A 19895-nucleotide genomic window follows, 5' to 3' on the forward strand; every position below is an offset into this window, starting at 1 on the left:
GACTTTTTTTTAAGAATCAGAAATTGTTAAGAATCTATAAGAGGCACAGAAATTTGTATATAAGTATAACTAAATTATAGTGAATCAAAAGTATTGCAAAGTGAGAACTTCTTTTGATGCAAGAGTGCTTGCTGAAATATATTTGTACATCTAATTATATCTCCTATAGAAGCTCATAACTTAACCATTTCACCGCAGATGGATATGATATACATTGTGTAACTTGTGGAAAGTTTTTATGTAGAGTTTCCCTTTACAAGAATTTGTGCTGTAGATTCCTGAAAAACAGAGGAAAAGTTCAAGATATTTTAGAATTCATTGACGATTCAAGACTTTTTAAAATCAATTGAAATTACTCCAACCTGCTCAGGATGGCCACAAAGCTGAGATATAACACATGAGGTACACAAAGGAATGTGTGCTTTTTTTAAACTTACACACATAATGCAGGGTAATCTATGGTGCCTTATGCCAAGAGTCCATCCTTGTTGTTCATGAGATAACTGCAAGGGGGCATAAGAGGCCTTTACAAAACTTTGGTACCAAGTGAAGTTGATGTGAACATTATACCTACCAACATGTATCTGCTTTAAGTCCCTCTGCCTGGTCTTGCTATTGGTAGACATAAAAATGGAACCTTATGAATAGCTTAGTAAATACAATGTATTCTTGTACCTATGAACAAAATGGGTTTGTTCCAATTCTATCCTCAAAGGGTTTTGAAGCTATAAAGTGTTTTGAAGCTATAAAGTTTTTTTTAAGCCAAGAAGGGTAATTTCTAAGCTTTAATAGATTGTAATATATATTAATGTTGGTAGTGCATTTTCATATTTTTGCTATTTTAGAGAATTGCTGTCAGTGGTCAAAAAACAAAACTTGGTAGTGATTTATCAAATTGATATAAATGTCATTTTATATGTTGAATTCTTTTGTAGAATCATGTCAAGCAATAAGGGTTAGGTGTTAAAAACAGTTTGAAATATATATCCTTCTAAGGGAAATCTAGTTTGCTCCCTTTGTTGTTAAGACAGTGGATGATTATGCCATCAATTGTACGATATTGGTTTTCATTTGTACATTTATATAACTGTTATGATGGTCATGTACATGTATGTACTTAATACATGTCCTGTAGATTATGAGATCTTTTGTGCAGCAATCTGCTTTAAAAGTGTGTTTTCAGTGTACAATACCGTTTTTTTTTCAATTTGCTTTTTGTTTTATAGTTTGGGAAGTGTGGCTTATTGTGTGCTTCAGAATTTATAGTCTGATTGACTGAATAGACATTATATAGTACTAGTTTCCTAATGTTATTTTGCCAAATGAGAGATATAGTTCAACAAAGTTTTATACACACAACCAGTACATACATGTACTTAAGTCACTAGCCAATGTTTCATCAACTGTCTGTCACCTTCCTCAGGGCAGTACTGACTGGTTTTACTTCACACAGCAGCTAGGTGTCGCTGCTGCAGTTTGATTACTATAATAATAATTATCATGTATTCATACAGGGATTTGATATCGCAGTAGGAGTGGAAAGGAAAGGAGGCTGTGTTTTAACTTCATAGTCCAAACAATACTGTAGCACAGAAACACACATTCGCAGTGTCATGAAACCCCCAAAAATTAGACCAAAATGAATCAGGATTTATAGTACAAAGTATATACTGGTTGTGTGTGCAACAAACTTTGTTATTCAGTGATTATGAATCTGATGATATTGGTATATATTGAGATGTGTAAATATTATCTATTATCCAAAATAGATATGACGAAATAGCCCAGTGCAGTTTAGAACTGCCTGGGTTGTTCAATCTTAGAATGTTGCAATAGATTAATGTGTTCAATAAACTCATTCAAGTTGTCGGGAATCTAGCAGTTTTGATTTCAATTTGCCTCTGTGTCCATATTAGCTTTATTCCAGCAAATGTTGATTGTTGATATTGGACAAAAGAATCAAAATGAAAGATATGAGATAACTCTTTATCTATTTATTTATTGGTTTGGCTGTTCAGCATGCACAGCCAGGGCTGCCCAACTAGCCTCAGATAGACTTTATCTTGCATCTGGATAAAGTTTTCAGTCTTTATGACCACTTCATGATGAGGAAAATTCCTCAGGATCCATCAGCAAGCGCAGCAGTTGTACCATTTCAAAAGGTTTCACCCACGGTTAAGTTCAGTTCATCCTCTGTGAGGTGACACAGGTTTCTCCATAAGTCCCTGTCGACCATGACAGAATGAAGCTCATCATCCTGTAGAGCAACATCCTCCTCAATCTCCTTCTTGAGAGTCAATTATTTATCTACAGACTTGACTCTTATCTTTAAGGCGTTCTTTTATCTGTCATCACTCAATGTATGAAACTGGCCTTATGAGTTATCCAGGATATTCTTTAGTTGGGAGATTCGATGGTTCATTGCTAATGATGATGCTCAAGATGCTAGCTGATCTGATGATGATGATGATTAAGCACTGATGATGATGACATGCTGCTGCTGATAATGATGATAGTGCTGATGTTGATGCTGATGGATATGCTGCTGCTCCTGTAGATAATGCTGCTGATGACGATAATGCTGCTGATGACCATAATGCTGATGATGATATGACTATGATGGTGATGATTTTGCTTCTGCTGATGATGATAGTGATGTTGATGCTGCCAGCCTGTGGAAACTCTTCTTCAGTGTTACAGAGCTGTAAGGAAGAGCTGGCACCTCCTAAAGTTTGACAGCCCAAGGTGTGAAGCTTCCTGGCTCAGCAGCAGGGAACTAGAACAGAAAGGTATCGGTAAATATCACAAAATTATAGTACAGATTTTCGTCATTAGTCGTACACCAAATTGTCTTTTTTTTTCTTCCGATATCCATTTTGTACTTTCATGTGTGTTGAATTGTGCTTTTACTCAATTTCTTTTTCTTTCATGTTTTTGATGAGAGGGCTTCTCATAAGCGTTTTTGCCCAATCCTCAATGAATAACCAACAGGTTACATAAATACCCCACGTGGGTTTGAGAGAACTCTAGACTAGTGCAGCACCAACCCCCCATACCTGAGGTATGCACAGTTTAGATATACAGGTCTACTGGAGTGCATTATACTGGGGACGTTGGGTTGGAGATTTGTTTGGATGTATCTTTTCAAGGTGGCGGAATTATGTACCCTGGTGGAACTTTGTTAGTATATGTTATTTGTGAATGAAATAGATAAATTCCCTACCTGGGCAGTAAACTGGTCCTCACAAGCTATGCGGATGCGCTCGGCTGTTGCTGGGCTGTCCAGGCGGAATGTGCCCTTCAACCCGGCATCAGTCCTGGCAGAGTAAATAGCATCTTTGATAGCAAAGAACACAGATGAGGCCAGCAAGAGCGGGGGCTCTCCAACGCCCTGGTTGAGAGTTATAATTGGACAGGAGTTATTATGATATTACCTTCCATTATACGTTGATGAAGGTTAGACATCCAGGTATAAGATACGCCAAAAATAGTTAGTATACTCAAGCAACTGGATAAAATTTTGAAACAGTCAGACAAGGTCTTAACTTACTATTCTATTGAACCATTTGAAATTGTCTTCATTTCATTAACATATCTATTCAGAGTTTTAGTATAAAACCTGGTTCTGCCAGATCTTTCTCTAGTCACTGACGAAAGATAGCGGATGCTGTCTGAAATGTCTGACTGTTTCAAAATCTTATCCAGTTGCTTGAGTAACTATTTTTGACGTACCTTCCATAATGTTTTTTGATAGCGTTTCAGGGGTGAGCCTTATGGTATAGCAGGGGTTCATCTAAAGAGGCGAACAGAGGCAGAGCATCCCCATATCCTGACCATGCGCCCCCTTACCTGGGGAGCAGATTTGCTGACAAGCATAAAATCATTATTGACTAGGGATACTACCATGTCACATGTGGTCACAGTCCTCAACTGTGACCTGTGAACTGTGACCTGTATGACAGTAATTTTGACCCTCAGGAAGCCAAAGAATGCCCAATTTTAACTTAAAATTATCTAAAACTCCACACTATGGACCCCCACCTTCCACACCATCCCCCCACCATGCTGCCCCTTGAAATTTGTTTCCAGAAAAAACCCTGTATAGTATTGTGTGCAGTCTGTAAGAATTCCTGGAATTGTACAGGAATGCATCCACACGAATTTGTAGTTCATACGAATATTTGGAAAGTTGGTCTGCAGGAAACTGTACACAGGGAGTATCTCAGGAACTGCAATGGTAGAAAGTGGGTCATGCATCCCCCTACCTTGGATGAGTAGATTGCCTTGTCGTTCGGCGCACCTCTCAGCAGGGACACGTTGAAGTGAACGGGAATGTCAGCAAAGCCCGGTATCTTGTACATGCCAGGTCCTCGCGAGTACAGCACCCCATCGGGCGAGTACACCTGCTCTTCCATGGTGTACAAGCCGTAGCCCTGTACAAACGCTCCTTCAATCTGGAGCAAAATGCACAGGCATGTACAGTTACACATGATAAACAAGCCGTCAAGCCCAGTATTGTACGAAAGCTCCTTCAATCTGGAGGAAAATACACAGTTACACATGATAAACACGCCATAGCCCTGTATGAAAGCTCCTTCAATTTGGAGGAAAATACACATGCATGTACAGTTACACATAATACACAAGCCGTCAAGCCCAGTATTGTACGAAAGCTCCTTCAATCTGGAGGAAAATACACAGTTACACATGATAAACAAGCCATAGCCCTGTATGAAAGCTCCTTCAATCTGCAGCAAAATACACAGTTACACATGGTGAACAAGCCGTAGCCCTGTACAAAGGCTCCTTCAATCTGCAGCAAAATGCACATTTACACATGATAAACAGGCCATAGCCCTGTACAAAGGCTCCTTCAATCTGGAGCAAAATGCACACAGAACAATCCATCAGCAACTAAATGGATACGTGGGAGTTCAACATGGCCCATACAGTACCTCACTGCAAGACGTAGTGGTTTGTGGCTTTGGTAACAGCCTCATGGTTTAACTCCTGGTTACACGGCTCAAATTGTGAGAAGCTTAGGGCATCTCGGTTGGGGCTGCACCTGTCTTTTGGATTAGTGAATGTAAAATGAGGGTCCCGTGTTCAATAAGGAGGTGCCTCAAGCACGTTATAGGGGAAGGGCTAGCAAACCCTCCCTGTGAACATACATTTTGTATACCCTGCTACAGAAACTGCAAGGAAACTTACACACTACACACTACAAGGTCAACAACAACAACCCTTGAATGGCAAACACATTAGATCAGCTGCAAATGTTCTCAACTTGGAAGGACTGGGTGGTACTTAAATGAAAAGTACTCTGCCACCATGCATACCTGTCCAATGTCTATGGCAGGGTTCAGACTGTCCCCAACGTCCATCACGATGTCTGTGCGCAGAACCTGTGGGGTGTGGCAACAATCACTTCGTCGTGAGCAATGTACATGTAAAACATGGGTTATTAACAGTACATCGAATCAAGTTATTGGTTCAGGGTCAGGATAGAAAGGAAGTAGAGGTCCAGTTGAACTCTTTTTTAGGGCACCTACGCCCGAGACTGAGAAGTAATAAGGAACAAACCGTAAAGCCAAAAAAGCCAGTGGGAATGGTCCCTATAACAATACATGAATAAGTTATGTTTTTTTTTACTTCATTATGTATATTATTACATGTTACAATTGTGCAATAATAAAAACAGTATATAACTTGCAAGAGCACAAGTGACGCCCATTGTACTTGATGCGATTTTGATGCATCCCGCTAGAGGGGCGGCTGCATTGGTGTCTAATAGTTTGTGGGTATGAATGGGGGATCTGAGTAGCCTCTGACATGGTAGACAGGCCAACTAGTTAGGCCTGGTAGACAGCCTAGCCTTTTCCGTAAACCCCTCTAGAAACAGCTGCTAAAGGAAACTTGCTGTCCTATGTGTGGCTGTGTATAACTTGCAAGAGCTCATGACAAGTTTTACCGTGTGATCCCCAGTCAGACAGTCAATCTCAACCTCCGACACAGCTGCTCCGTAGCAGAAGTAGCTGAAGGGCCTCCCTTCATTCTTCTGCATGTCGTAAGCCAGTCCTGGGGTCCTGGACGGACAACATAATTACAGCAATGTAAGTAACCTTCTCCCTGCTGCCTAACCCCATAACAAATACAAATCTGGTGCCAAAAGGCTACTTTAGCAGACTGAATGTTATATTTAAGAAACATCTGAATAAGTCAAAGTGGAAAAAAGAAGCAGTCATCCTTAGCTGAGATGTTTTAATTTCACTAGTAATGGTGCAATGCGGCTTTGCTTGGCTTGCAATTTAACCATAGTCACCCCTACTCTTCGACAAGTGTGTCGAGTTCTTTTAAATGCAAAGGTTTGGTGTCCAAAGCTCCCTCATATACGGGGGCTGCTGGATTTACATCCCCATCCAAAAGGGTGATGCAACTCTTTTCCAGACACTGGGTGCAAACCCGGGTCGCTGGCTCTACAGAATTTGAAACAGATGTGGCATGAAGCAAAGCACGCAGACCACGCGGGCACAGTGAAAAAGCCCAGTATCATGGCTACCCCTTATAAATCTGTCTGTACTCTTTATTTAGTTATTTGAGTTTATCACAGACAATTTTAAAGGGAGGGCAAAACAGGTGCTTTTAAAGGTGCTTAAAAGCACCTTTACAAGTTGCCCTCAGACTCTTCTCAGTACAAACCTGGTGTGTTACACCATGAGGAGGTTTACTCTGGGTATTGCAATATCTGCTCTCACTCATTGCCATTTGCAATTTAGTCACTGCATACAAACCTGTAGAACCCAGTGGCTGACAGGCCGACTCTGTCAAAGTATGCTGCCCGCACCCAGTCGTCCCAGGAACCCTTCCCCATGTAGGGCTCCAGTCGCTGCAGGATGGTCTCACAGGCAACCTGAGAAACATGGTAAAAAAAATGGATTTATAGTCGATCGGGCGTCAGAAGGATGACAACTGAGACACAACATTTTACCAGTCTCTACCTTTTAATTCAAAAGTCTTCATCAGAATGACAAAGAGTGGTACCGCACTTCCTTTTATAGCCTCTTAGGTACATGTTAGGTCAGGCCGCTCTACTCCCTTTAGTTTGGTCAGGGCACCCTAAGAAATAGCTAACAAACATGATATGGATTTATATTATTCATCATAATAAAGATATTAACAATAATAATTTTATTGCAAAATCATGGTCATAAGCTAGTTGCTAATAAAACAGTGCTGAGGAGGACAATGAAATATACAGTCAAATTAATCAAAAGCGAAGTTACGATTCTAAATATATTGAACTACCGGTAATCATCACGCCATGATAGCTTGTCCAGAACACAAGATATCAAAACTGGAAGTTCCGCTGCAGTACCATAGGAAGTTGCTACAGGGCCCAAAATTTAATCATCTTGAGCTCTCATCAAGACCTACACACACCAAATATCAAAGACAATCCATACACACATTCTCGAAAGACAAATACACAGACACACAGTCAGACACACACACACTAATGGAAGCATAAGCTCTTTAGCTAAGGTGATAAGGCATGAGACAAAACATGGATTTCCGAAAAAAATGTCTTCATCAAGCCAGACCTTGACTGCCATTCCATTGACATCTGTGCTGATGCTGGCAGAAGTGGCGGAGGTGTTGGGCACAGTGTTGGTGCTGGTTTCACTGACGTGGATCCTCGAGGTGGGGATCTTCAGCACCCTGCCGGCGACCTGGATCATCTTGGTGTGCAGACCCTGCCCCATCTCTGTTCCACCGTGGGTCAGCAGCACAGACCCGTCTGTGTACACATGCACCAGGGCACCCGCCTGGGGAGACAATACAGACAGACACATCACACAAGTGCAGACCCTGCCCCATCTCTGTCCCACCGTGGGTCAGCAGCACAGACCCGTCTGTGTACACGTGCACAAGAGCACCTGCCTGGTGGGGACAATACAGACAGACACATCACACAAGTGCAGACCCTGCCCCATCTCTGTCCCACCGTGGGTCAGCAGCACAGACCCGTCCGTGTACACGTGCACCAGGGCACCGGCCTGGGGGGAAATACATTAAGTAACATTCAAGGTACTGTCCCATAGCCTTTTTCAGGCCATACTGGGCAGCAGCTGGGTCTAGAACACAGTATTAGAAGCACATCTCTGTCCTTCCACCGCATGTTACCTCCCCAACCAAAGTCAGGTTCCCATTTTTACACCAGGGAGGAGTGAGGAAAGTCCTCTAAAGTGCCTTTCCCAAGGACACAATGTGTAGCCAGGAATCCAGCCCGGGACCTCTCGATCCATTCAACGCCACTAGTAAGTAGGTACCATACATGTATGTTAAATGTATGATTATCAACAATGCAATGTCCTGGTGGAAACCTGAGCATGCCTAGTAGCTGCTGAAATAACTGTTCTCTAATGTGCAAAATAGACTAAGATAGTTGATTTAAAGACCTTATGGTCCTACCTGGTTCTCTGTTCGCATAAAAGTCATACCATGCTTGATTGGGATGGCTGCCATCCCACGTTTCTTCCACCTGTTCTCCCTGTTGGAGAAAACAATTGTAAGTAAAAGTATGATGTACTGTCTAGTTAAGGATGTCCCTGTTGGTAGTAGTTAACTGGGAGACCTCGGTTCAATCCCAGGAAGGGTATCTCGGTTTGGGGCTGCACCTGTCTTTCAGAAGGGTCATCTTAGTAAACAAAGCCACAAATTTGTCCCGTTGGACTGCCGTGTACGGGGGTACCTCCTGGTGCTCGCATGATTAGCTCACGGCGCCTATTTCTTACCAGGTTTTGCGTTCAAGTTAAGTATGAGTTGAATTGATTCGAGATCCCAGCCACACCCAAAATAGCCCGGCAACCGCAGGGTATCTGACGGGGCCATGTAGGGGTCACGCCCGAAAGTGCCAAAAATAGAACATTAACTACCCGGTGGGGCCCCTTTTTTCGATTGGGACCAAAGCATAAGGGAAGGTGCCTCAAGCACATTAAAGGAGATGGGCTGGCAACCCCTCCCTGTAAGAGTCTACCCTGCCACTGAAACAGCAAGGAAACTTGCTGTCTGAACGACAGCGGTCTTAATGAGTAAACGTTGATGCAGCTACTGGCATACCACCAGAGCTGGCATGACCACTTCAGTTTTCTTCATTCACTTTCATTTTCTTTCACTTTCACCCAGGGTAGCCCCGCCAATTATAAACTCCTCACAATTCCGCCCCAGACTGAAAAGAGAGAGTAGTCGGTCCACCCAATAACAACAATGAATGTTTTCAGCTCACCCGTTGAACCTGTCCACCTGCCTGCGCCTGGTGTGGAAGTCACTCTGCTTCAGACACTCCTCCCAGCACCGCTGCATCTGGCACCGCTCCAGCTTCGTGTTGTAGTGGGTCACGTCACCCTCCTTGTTCATGTTCATCTCTCGGACCTGCAGGCAACAAGACAAAGATTTGAATGGCAGTAGGAAGCCAAGAGGGATGCCCCTGTAGCTTAACCCTTATCAGCCTCACAATTGAGCTCCTGGTTTCAATCAAATTATTGGTAACTGAGAGACCAGTTTGAATCCTGGGCAGGACGTTTTGGTTGGGACTGCACCAATCTTTCGGAAGAGATGTAATACAGGGGTCCTGTGTTCAAGGAGGTGCCTCAAGCATGCTAAAAGGGAACGGCTAGCAACTACAATGTAAACTCATATTTAATCATGAGCTCCACATATAATGACAGTGGCACAGTGGTTGATTGTTTATCTATATAATTGTGGCCTGTGTTTTGCTCTTGTCTAGCACTCTCTCAGTGAGCTAGCCTGGAAACCATACCATAGGGGGCTCCTCGATATCTCTACGGCGCCGGGAGTGATGCCCGCCCGCCAAGACAGCTTAGCCCGCTCGGGGGTGGGTTAACGGCCTTGGATTAGATTAGCTTGCCCCCTAGGGTGGCGGCAAAACTCTCTATGGCAGCTAAGTATACAGGCTGACAGAAACGGTCAATATAGCAGACTGGGCCCGGTAAAACACCCCTTAGCTGACCCCCACAGACTGGGACCAGGCTATCAGTGAGCCTATCCAAAAACCTTAAATCAACATGAGACTGGAATCTTTTCATATCCTACATTATCATTACTCAGTTATGATACTATTCTTAATTAATATTCACCTTGAGCTGAGAGATCCCACACTTGATAGCAACATCAGAAATCCAACTCTCTGCAAAGAAGACTGCCTGGGGGCGCCCAAAGCCTCTGAAGGCTGTGTTCGATGCAGTGTTTGTCTTACAGACGTAGCCAACAGCACGGAAATTGGGGATGGTGTAAGCGCCGGCTGAGCTCAACAAGGTCTGGCTCATAACCTGTAACATGAGAATCATTTTTTGTTACTATTATCTATCCATTATTATTGATATTTCTTTGAATTATTTTGAGTTAACTATGTTGACCAAGTATTTGACCCCTTGACACTCCTCCTGAATCTCGACCTCTACGAAAAGCGGCCCTATGGACGATAGAGTTAAACATCGAGTTTAATTAAAGGCACAAACAAACCTGCAAAAGCATATAAGCTGCTAGTGCTGAGCAATCAACATGTTGATGTAATCAACTGACAAAAATTTATCCACAGGAATAGTTTATTCATTTTGTTTCATGAATGGAACTGCATGATACAATATTTGTCTCTTATCAAAGCACAGAGTCAAGACCCTTGTTTGAATCTCCATCTCATTCGACATTTAGAAATATTATATATTATGTCATACCTGGGCCTGATACGGGTGTTTCGGACCGTGTGATAAATATCCGTATCACATAGGGTTCGGGAATTGTATCACACGGGTTTCCATAGAATATTTCGAATGCATTTCGAGTGCGCCGGTTGCGCCGCCATCGAAATTTTGAATACCGGATTCTGAGGTTGGAATCGATGTTGTTACAGTTTTGTGTTCAAGGACTCAAAACTCCCTCAACTCTTGGCGCATTACGCAGTGAAATGTGTGTTTTCTTGGGTGGGTATGACATAAATAGAATACAACACAGGGCATTCTGCATCACCCTCGGTCCCAGTCCGGCATACCGCCGTTGGGCGATCCTACCCACGGTCAGGCTGGTACCTTGGGTGATACGGAATACCCTGTGTTGCATTCTATATGTATCCCAACAGTGCACATCAACCTTTTGTTAAGAAAGATAAGTTTGACACCTAATAGAAAAAGCACACGGGAGGGTTGGTCTGCTACTTACCCCATGTGACAGATCCATAGAGTTTCCTGCATTGTTGTACAGGCTGATGTCCAGCGCCAGAACTCTTCCATCATTCATGAATCCAACCTACACAACATTGAAGCATCAGGATTAGGCCTTACTTTTGTTAACAATGACATAGGTGATCATTAAGCAACATGGTAAATGTTTTCCATCTATTTCTTTTTTTCCCTTCTATTTAGGACCAACACTGCATAACAACATATACCAAAATCAGCAACAACGTGGCTGCACAACATTTGTGAAATCCCAGTGAAGAAAACAAGATCTTCAGTTCGGTATACTTTCATAAAAGGTCATAGACAGATTTTACAGAATACACTCAAATTTCAAAGCTTTTACAATGCAAATGAAACTTCTGAGATCAAGAAGAGCAGCCAAGCAAAATAAGCCAGAGTGTTCTGTGTCCCTGCAGTTTTGTTCAAGCTGTGCAAAGATTTTTAACTTAATACTTAACATCTGCCTAGGAAAGGATGCCTCCTCCTTGTTTTTGACAATTTTGAACATGTGTCATATAAACAAACAAATGTGAAGGGAAGCTTTCCCTCCCATGATAATGTAGCAACAACACTGCACATTCCAGCACCAAGGACATTCCAATAACAAAATATAAGACCTTGTATCTGCCCAGGAAAGGAGACCTCGTTCCCGTTATCACCATGTCCTCATCCCTGTCCAGCATGATCCTCACTGGTTTCTGCACTCTGACAAGAAAGAGGCAAAATGTCCAGACTATGCATAATGTACAAAATGACCGGTAGAAGTGCTGACTACTAAGTATCTAGTACCAGCTCAGAAAAGAACAAGAAATAATGATGCCTTCAAATACCAGAAATGAGGTGACCAAAAAAATTTTTCTTTGAACTATTGTGGAGTTTGTTGCCACCAAGTACCATAGGAGCATCCTCACTAGATAGCTTATACAAAGCTTACAGTTATAGATGTACAAAAGTTAGGTGTGACAGGTCGTTCAGTATCTGCAAAGCTGAACCAGGTGTGTTACGCCAAATGGTGGTTATAGCACCTAATACATGTAGTACACAGATACAGACAAGACAGAATAAGTGTGACACATATGTAAGTGGAAATGTAGGATGTATGAACCTTACTGTCTTATTTGAAAATAATGATTGAAAGTGAAAAACCCAAGCTGACCAAAACTTCTGTATCTGTATGTACATGCATATTGGTATAGCTTTGGGGTAACACATCAGCTTTGCAGGCACAAGGCAACTTAAAGACTTGGAGTAAAATCTTTCCATATGAATTCGAAGTCCATTTCAAAGAAACGATCATGTCCTTTGCAGTACACAAACTATTGGAACTATTCGTGTTGTATTTCATCAGAGAGGATGTTGTTTGCCATCGTCTGCATATATCATATATCTGACAATATTTTCAATACCAGAATCTATGGTGGAATGAGGTACCAGAAATGTGGATAACCTACTTGTGAGCTGCAACAGCACAGACTGAGCTGATGACACAGCTTCGCATCTCCTTCCCTCCAAACCCTCCACCTGTACAACATACAGCAACAAATATCATATGTACATATAATATATCTTACACAGAAACACACACACATATATAGAGGTTTATGGGAAATGTAGGATGTCAAAGTCACATAAACAGATAAGAAGCAAGTAAATGAGAGTGAATATTTAGACAAAGACTTGTCACAAAAGAAATCATTTGAAGTGAAGACATTTTATTAAAGGATAAATATCTTATTTGTCCACCTTGAACCATTAGATATCACAACTGGTGTCAGAAACCATCCCCTGCTATTCTATTCAAACCTACTGTATCCCTTGCAGACAGGAACAATTTTATAAAAAAAAGTGTTTATCAAGAAATTATGCTCATGACTAATTCTTTTTACGTTTTGTGTGTTTTGTTGTCTTTTATATCATCCTTTTTGTTCAAGCAAACTGCCCGGCCAGGCACCAGTTTGGAAATGTAACCATGGCATATGAAAAAAAAAATCAGGTTTCCTCACCCAACCTCTTCACCCTGCACACCACCCTGTTTGCAGGAACACCCAGTGCCTTGGCTGCCAGGATCTAGTGAACAACAGTATCACACTTGTTTGTGATAATTTTGAAGATGTACAATGTAAGCAAACAAATGTGAAGCAAAGCTTTCCATCTCATGGTGATGTTGCAATAATGCCACACATTTCAGCACCAAGGACAATCCTGTCATTATCAACAATCATTATTGATGCAACAGTACAGCGACTTCTGTAAGGTCTACTACATCCATGTACACAAAGGAACAAGTGGATACAAATGGATTAACTTAAAAAGCAAGTATATATTAAGTACATCAACATGTTGATATTTAACATATATCTGTAGTAGGGTATATTCATACAGGGAGGCATTGCTTGACCTTCCCCTTTAACGTGCTCAATGCATCTCCTTGAACACAGGACCCCCATTATACATGCCTACTGAAAGACGGATGCAGCCCCAACCAAGATTTCCTTCCCGGGATTTGAACCGGGGACTTCCAGTTACAAACTAATTCTAACCAGGAGCTCAATACTGTTAGGCTGCTACCAGTTGAGATACAGAGACATCCCTATTATCTTAAAATATGTTTCCTCACCTCAAAGTGACACAAAGGATGACATGTATTCCAGTGATTTGATAAGATGCCATGACCAACCTCCCAACCCATCCATTCACACTAATGAGATAAAGGGTTCCTGCAGGACTGACCTGTGTCGTGGTGGGGTTCTGTGTGGAACAGAAGATCTCCATCTCCCCATCCTCCCCATGAGGCACCGCGATGGCGGCACAGGTCTCCAGGTAGAAGTGCTCCTGGCCGCCGATCCTCAGCTCACCCTCAAGGCTCTGATACAGAAAGAAATTACGGTTCTTGGTGGCAACTGCAACCTCCATTAACATGAATCTACCGGGTGGAATAAATGCACCATAGAGTGATAAAATTGTTGCAATCAAAGTGGATGCCAAGAACTCCTGGAATCAAACCCGTGATCTCTCGATCTCGCGTCCACGAGCCTAGCCACTCAGTTACTTAAAGCCACAATTCATATTAAGGACAGTCGTTCGTACAATGTATCTATCCATGCATTATGAGAGTAGCAAACCTCCTAGCTGTCAGGTTATTGACCATCTGTCATGATGATTACATAACTGTAAAATAATGCATTTAAGTTTGCGTTTGTTTTATGTTCGTGGTTTTCGTGTCAAAAACTTTTGTTCTGTTTTCTGCCCACCAACCCCTTTGTTTAAGCCCTATATTGTAGAGTATTAAGACGTTTGGAGGCGACTGTTCTGTCCATCTGTAGCACCCTTGCTGAGTCACTAGTAGGTGGTTTCCAACTGGCTGTCCGTAAAGGTGCCGGTGCTTCCATTACTGCAGCAATATGTGACTCTAGCGCTATCACACTCCATTTTTTCCTTGTCACGAAATTGAATCACCGCAAACTTTTACAGTAGCAAATTCTCGATCAGCAGCTCCGTGTACCTGGTCAGATTTCCCAAATGCCTCCTCCAGATTCCCTTTCTCTATCTTGTTGATAGGATGAATGAATGACTGGTGAAGAATCGCATCCTGGAAAGGAAGAAGGGAACACAGAGATAAATCAGTGCAGCACACTACAAATCAACCTGAGGATCAGAGGATTGTCCTTGTCATAATCAACATTTAGTACTGACTTATCAGTCACTACATTATAGTTATGGCCCATTTTACCATCCCCAATAAGGTTATGTTTTTGGGTGCATGCATCTGTTTGTCTATTTCTCTGTCTGTGGACAGCATAACTCAAGAAGTTGTAGCTGGATCTTGATGAATTTTGGTATGTTGGTAGGGAAACAAAGGAAGAAATTATTATATTTTGGGCCCCCTAGCGGCTTTTTATAGTACTGCAGTGGATCTTCTGGTTTTATATCTATTGGTTTTATATCTCATGTGCTGTATTCAACCAGTCTTTAAGAGAACTGAAGGGAGTAAGGGCACTTCTCCTCCGGTTAGATTAGGTCAAACATGTTTCTTGCACCATGATGCTCTAGGTACACCCTAGACTTGACCAACTGACCTCAATTGTGATGATTTTGGGCTCCAGATCCTCATACTGCACCACCACTGCTTTAGCTGCCCTTTGTGCATGTGCCTGCGTGTCCGCCAGCACAGCACCTATTATCTGCCCAACACAGGTCACCTACATGGAGAAACAAAATATCATAATCATTGTCTACTGTTGTAATACATACATGTATTGGAGCTTATTTCAACCTTCAGAGTGTTTCATGGAATGCAATATGCACAAACCATACTTGAGCAGGATTTTAGCCCTCATTAAAAGACCCTTAAAAAGGTCATATTGTTTTAGTTGGTTGATGATTCTGAAGCAACAAACCCAATCCTGGGTTGGGGACATCTCAGTTGGGGCTGCACCCATCTTTTGAAAGGGACATAAAATAGGGGTCCCATGTTCGAAGAGCTGCTTCAAGCATGTTAAAGGGGAAGGGCTAGCAACCCCTCCCTATAAAACATATACCCTGCTACAAAACAGCAATGAACTTTGTGCCCCATGTGCCAGTAGGCAATAGGTGACCAACAATAACAAAGTGTAATTGGACAGGTTGGGATATAGGTCTTGGCATGTTATCAAATCACTGAAAGATTTGCTGCCCTTTGTGCCACTAGGCATTGGGGAGGGGGAAAATGAGATAATGGCATGACTGTCCTTGGTGCTGAAATGTGTGGCATTATTGCTACATAACCATGAGATGGAAAGCTTCGCTTCACATTTGTTTGTTTGCATTACACATCTTCAAAATCAAAGAAAAAAAGTGTGCTGCTGTTGTTCACTAGATCCTGGCAGCCAAGGCACTGGGTGTTCCTGCAAACAGGGTGGTCTGTAGGGTGAAGAGAATGGGTGAGAAAAGCTACTCGTTTTTTCTTAGCTTAGCAGGGTTATTAATGAAAATTGTCTGTAAGGGATATAGTAGGGTTGAATAGCTGGTTTTTGACACCAGTTATGGGCTGTTTCCAGCTTTATTATTTTTCTTGTGCCACTCACTGATTTGGAGCCCATGTTGTTAATTTTTGTTGTCAAATCTGCCATTTTAAGCTTCCAAAAATGAATTTTTCATCGTGTTCTTCAGCATGGTTATGGATAAAAACTGTCAGCAAGGGACAACAACTCCTGAGTTGTGACAATTACACAGTACCTTCTCGGAGGCGAAGACCTCCTCATCCATGACTATAGGCCCGGTGATGTTGGATCCAGGCACGTCCTCCGCACTGACAAATGTCTCCACGCCTGGCAGCTTCAAGGCCTCGCTAGGATCAATGGACCTGGGGAATGGTGAAATGATATGAGTTGTCAAGTAATTGTTGCAACACTCCATGTACAACTTATTTTCCTTACAAAGGAGTTGTTGTTGTTCACGTAGGTCAGGAAATTTTCTTCCTGTTTCTGTAGCAGGGTGTATTTTTTACAGGGAGGGGTTGCTTAAGCCCTTCCTCTTGAACACAAAACCCCTATTTTACGGATGCAGCCCCAACTGCCCTTCCCAGAATTTTAAGTGGTGTTCCCCAGTTACCAATTGGAACCAGGAGCTCAACTGTGAGATTACTACCAGTTGAGCTATAGGGACATCTCTATTCCACAGTGAGGGGAATTGTTAAACAACATTCTCTAAAAATACTGACTGGTACAAACCAAGATACCAAATCAGATCATCGCCAAAATGTTTTTCAATGGTGTGAGTACCTTATAAGGTACTGGAAATATCCCTGCTGCATTATAGAAAAACTTGGTAAGCACAATTATCATTGTTACAGTGTAGGTTAGCATCAACTTACACAATTTTGGCGTGAGCCTTTCTGCTGAGGACCAGTCCAAGATACAGCTCACCTGACAAAAGGACACATTCAGAATGTTAGACATCAAGTCAGTATATACAAAATTTGCTTACTCACAGTCTATGGCGTCCCCCGTCTCTGTTAAGGGATGGTTGTAAAGATGACTTCTTTTATTCCTATAGCAAAAAAGGCTTTACAACTACCCCTTATCAGAGACGGGGGTAGCCAAAGACTTTGAATCTGCAATGTATGATCCACTGCTCACCAAGTCGCGTGTTCTGTCTGCATAACGTGACGTCACAGAGACAGTGGATTGCTCATTCCTTGATAAGGACTGAAGTTGATCAGTCCAAAAGTCCAAATTCTTGTGTTGCAAATTGCAGTTTAACTCTGATACAGAATGACTTACAAAAGCACAGATGAACTTTCAAGTGACAAAAAGTCCTCACCTTGTATCCACGGCATGTCGTCTGTGTACACGGCCTCCCCAGTCGCTTGTTTCAGGGCAGACAGGTGCATGATGGGACGGCCAACAGCATCCTCCCTTGCCTGACCTTCAGGAACTTCCTGTAGTCACAGTTGGCAAAGGTCATTTCAGGTAATTTCAGGTCATTTAAGGTCAATTTTCAGGAGAAAACAGGGGGAAAAGTGTTGTTGTTATTCTACAAGATTTCTTTTAAAATTTATCATATCGCTTTTTCCCTCCAGTTTTGCAGCACTTAGGGGTGTAGAAATTGACTAATCATCTACCCTTATTTCTCGTATAAACAGTGGAGACAGTTTAAATGAAGCTTACTGTATATCCTCCCAGACCACGTGGACCATATTACTGGTGGCATCGCGGTGGCACAGTGGCAGGGTGTTTGGCCCAGAACCCAGAGGTCCTAGGTTCAAATCCTGGATCCTCTAGGCCTGATTTGTCTTGTTGATATTGTGCCCTTGGGAAAGGCACTTGACACGACTTTCCCTACTTCACTCAGGTGAAAATATATGTACCTAGCTTCCTTAAATGGAGGTCCCGTGTTTGAGGAGAGTCACAACTCGAGCGTGTAAAACAACCCACCACGCTTATCGAAAAGAGTAGGGGTCCTTTCCGGTGTGAGTAGATCAAATAGACCTGTCCGCATATGCAGCTTGTACTGTTCAGTACAAAGCTGGTGTGTTACGTCATGAGGCAGTGCAATACAAACAAACTAACAAGCAAAACAAATACCTGGTACATCTGTGTGCCCTGTGAGGGCTCCCTGTGGTACAGACTGCAGGCACTCCTGTAGGGCGGGGGGACATCCTGAACAGGAGAAAAGCAGAGAAATGATAAGGTCCATATCCGTGAATAGTTTCATCAGGTTGGTAAGTCACTGAATAAAAAGATTCCCTGTACACAACCAACTAATTTATTCAACTAACATTTCAGAATTGCCCTGAGGAAGGTGACAGTGCATTATGTAAATCTGTACAAACCTGGAGTGTTACGTGATTGGGTCATTTACTGGGTATTCAAAAACAAACAAACAAACACCCACCTTGAGATTGAGCCTCTGCTGTACAGACAGGAAGAACTTGAAGAAGAGGCTGGTGGTGAGTGTGCGGCGGAACTCCACCATGCCGCCTGGGACAGACGGGGGGAGGGGCAGGTCATCCTCCAGACATGCGCAGGCCTCGGGAAGTAGATCATCGTCCCACTTCCTAACAATGCGGACAAAAATTCCCACTAAATGTATTTTCTTGAATGTTGTCAAAATCCAAAAGTCATTGCCAAAGCATCCTCGTCCACCAGGACATTTCCGCTCTACGTTACATCGCTTGCGGACCTTTTCCGCGAGCGATGTAACATAGAGCGGAAATGTCCTGGTGGACGAGGATGTGCCAAAGTCGGGTGCATACTTTATTTGAGGTTATTATTTGCCCAAACAAATGGGAAGAGAGGACCTCAAATCAGCCAGGAAGCCAGTGGAACATCTGAGTAACAGCCTCCGTTGTGACCGCTGGCTAAAAAAGAATTTGCTAGAGAACGTAGAGGGATCCAAGACTTCGGAGTGAAGTGAAGACAGACACATTGATGTTGTCATGGCCGATAGAGATAATCTTTTATTCACGTTCCTCTCTCCCTGACTCTATCCTCGGTCTATCCTGACCATCCCTGCTGTTCGTCCCTTTTATGTCTCCGGGACTGCTTATCTCATCTATGATCTTACCATATGTGTTTGACAGGGTGATCAATTCTCACGGTTCTTCAAGACTAGTCATCACTTTACATGTTTCTCTTATCTCCCAGGGGGAGTTGAGAGTGTTTCTAAGAAATCTGGGTTGACTAGTCTGTATGTAACTTATGGGGCAAATGGGTGCCACATTGCGAGCTTAAGTATATATACGCTATGTTACATCCCCCTGGTTTGAAGCGAATTTTTTGAGCCAGCGGTCACTACGGAGGCTGGTACTCAGGGTATGGAACACTGGCACAATCAGGTGCTTTTTGACAGCACTGGAAGATCCATAAAGATAAATGCTTAGGCAAGAAGTTAAATGTAATTATAGTTTGATAATGAATAGCTTAAAATGTTAATTATGTATATATAGTTAAAAATGAAGATCAAGATCTATGGAGATGGGAGCCTAGTATGATGTTAATTTCTGTTGTTGCCGTAAATCTATTATTTCAAGCTTTGGAAAGTAGTTTTTCATCATGAAGTTCAGTTTTTTATGGACGGGGTGAATTTTTGTCCCAACAAGCCCTTATGACAATACAGTCACATATTAACCTTTAGCACACTGAAGTAGCCATTTGGTAC

The 19895-nt window shown here is 42.4% G+C and overlaps 1 protein-coding gene across 1 annotated transcript in view; it reads right to left on the reverse strand.

The window, feature by feature from the left end:
* Positions 1–767: 767 nt before the first annotated feature.
* Positions 768–19895, reverse strand: part of LOC136427041 (xanthine dehydrogenase/oxidase-like) — a 28891-nt gene continuing 9763 nt past the window's right edge. The window contains exons 13-34 of the mRNA XM_066415760.1: positions 18630–18792; positions 18320–18394; positions 17556–17673; positions 17107–17158; positions 16470–16596; positions 15332–15454; positions 14758–14844; positions 13986–14120; positions 13259–13322; positions 12707–12776; positions 11873–11960; positions 11236–11322; positions 10158–10349; positions 9287–9432; positions 8473–8551; positions 7602–7826; positions 6792–6910; positions 5972–6086; positions 5340–5405; positions 4266–4454; positions 3224–3391; positions 768–2776 (exon numbers count right to left, since the gene is read on the reverse strand). Of these exons, the coding sequence (XP_066271857.1) occupies positions 2726–2776; positions 3224–3391; positions 4266–4454; positions 5340–5405; positions 5972–6086; positions 6792–6910; positions 7602–7826; positions 8473–8551; positions 9287–9432; positions 10158–10349; positions 11236–11322; positions 11873–11960; positions 12707–12776; positions 13259–13322; positions 13986–14120; positions 14758–14844; positions 15332–15454; positions 16470–16596; positions 17107–17158; positions 17556–17673; positions 18320–18394; positions 18630–18792 (2539 nt within the window). The 3' untranslated portion in view covers positions 768–2725. The remainder of the gene's footprint in view (positions 2777–3223; positions 3392–4265; positions 4455–5339; positions 5406–5971; positions 6087–6791; positions 6911–7601; positions 7827–8472; positions 8552–9286; positions 9433–10157; positions 10350–11235; positions 11323–11872; positions 11961–12706; positions 12777–13258; positions 13323–13985; positions 14121–14757; positions 14845–15331; positions 15455–16469; positions 16597–17106; positions 17159–17555; positions 17674–18319; positions 18395–18629; positions 18793–19895) is intronic.

The sequence above is a fragment of the Branchiostoma lanceolatum genome, chromosome 2 (genome assembly GCF_035083965.1).
Source record: "Branchiostoma lanceolatum isolate klBraLanc5 chromosome 2, klBraLanc5.hap2, whole genome shotgun sequence".
NCBI classification, from domain to species: domain Eukaryota; kingdom Metazoa; phylum Chordata; class Leptocardii; order Amphioxiformes; family Branchiostomatidae; genus Branchiostoma; species Branchiostoma lanceolatum.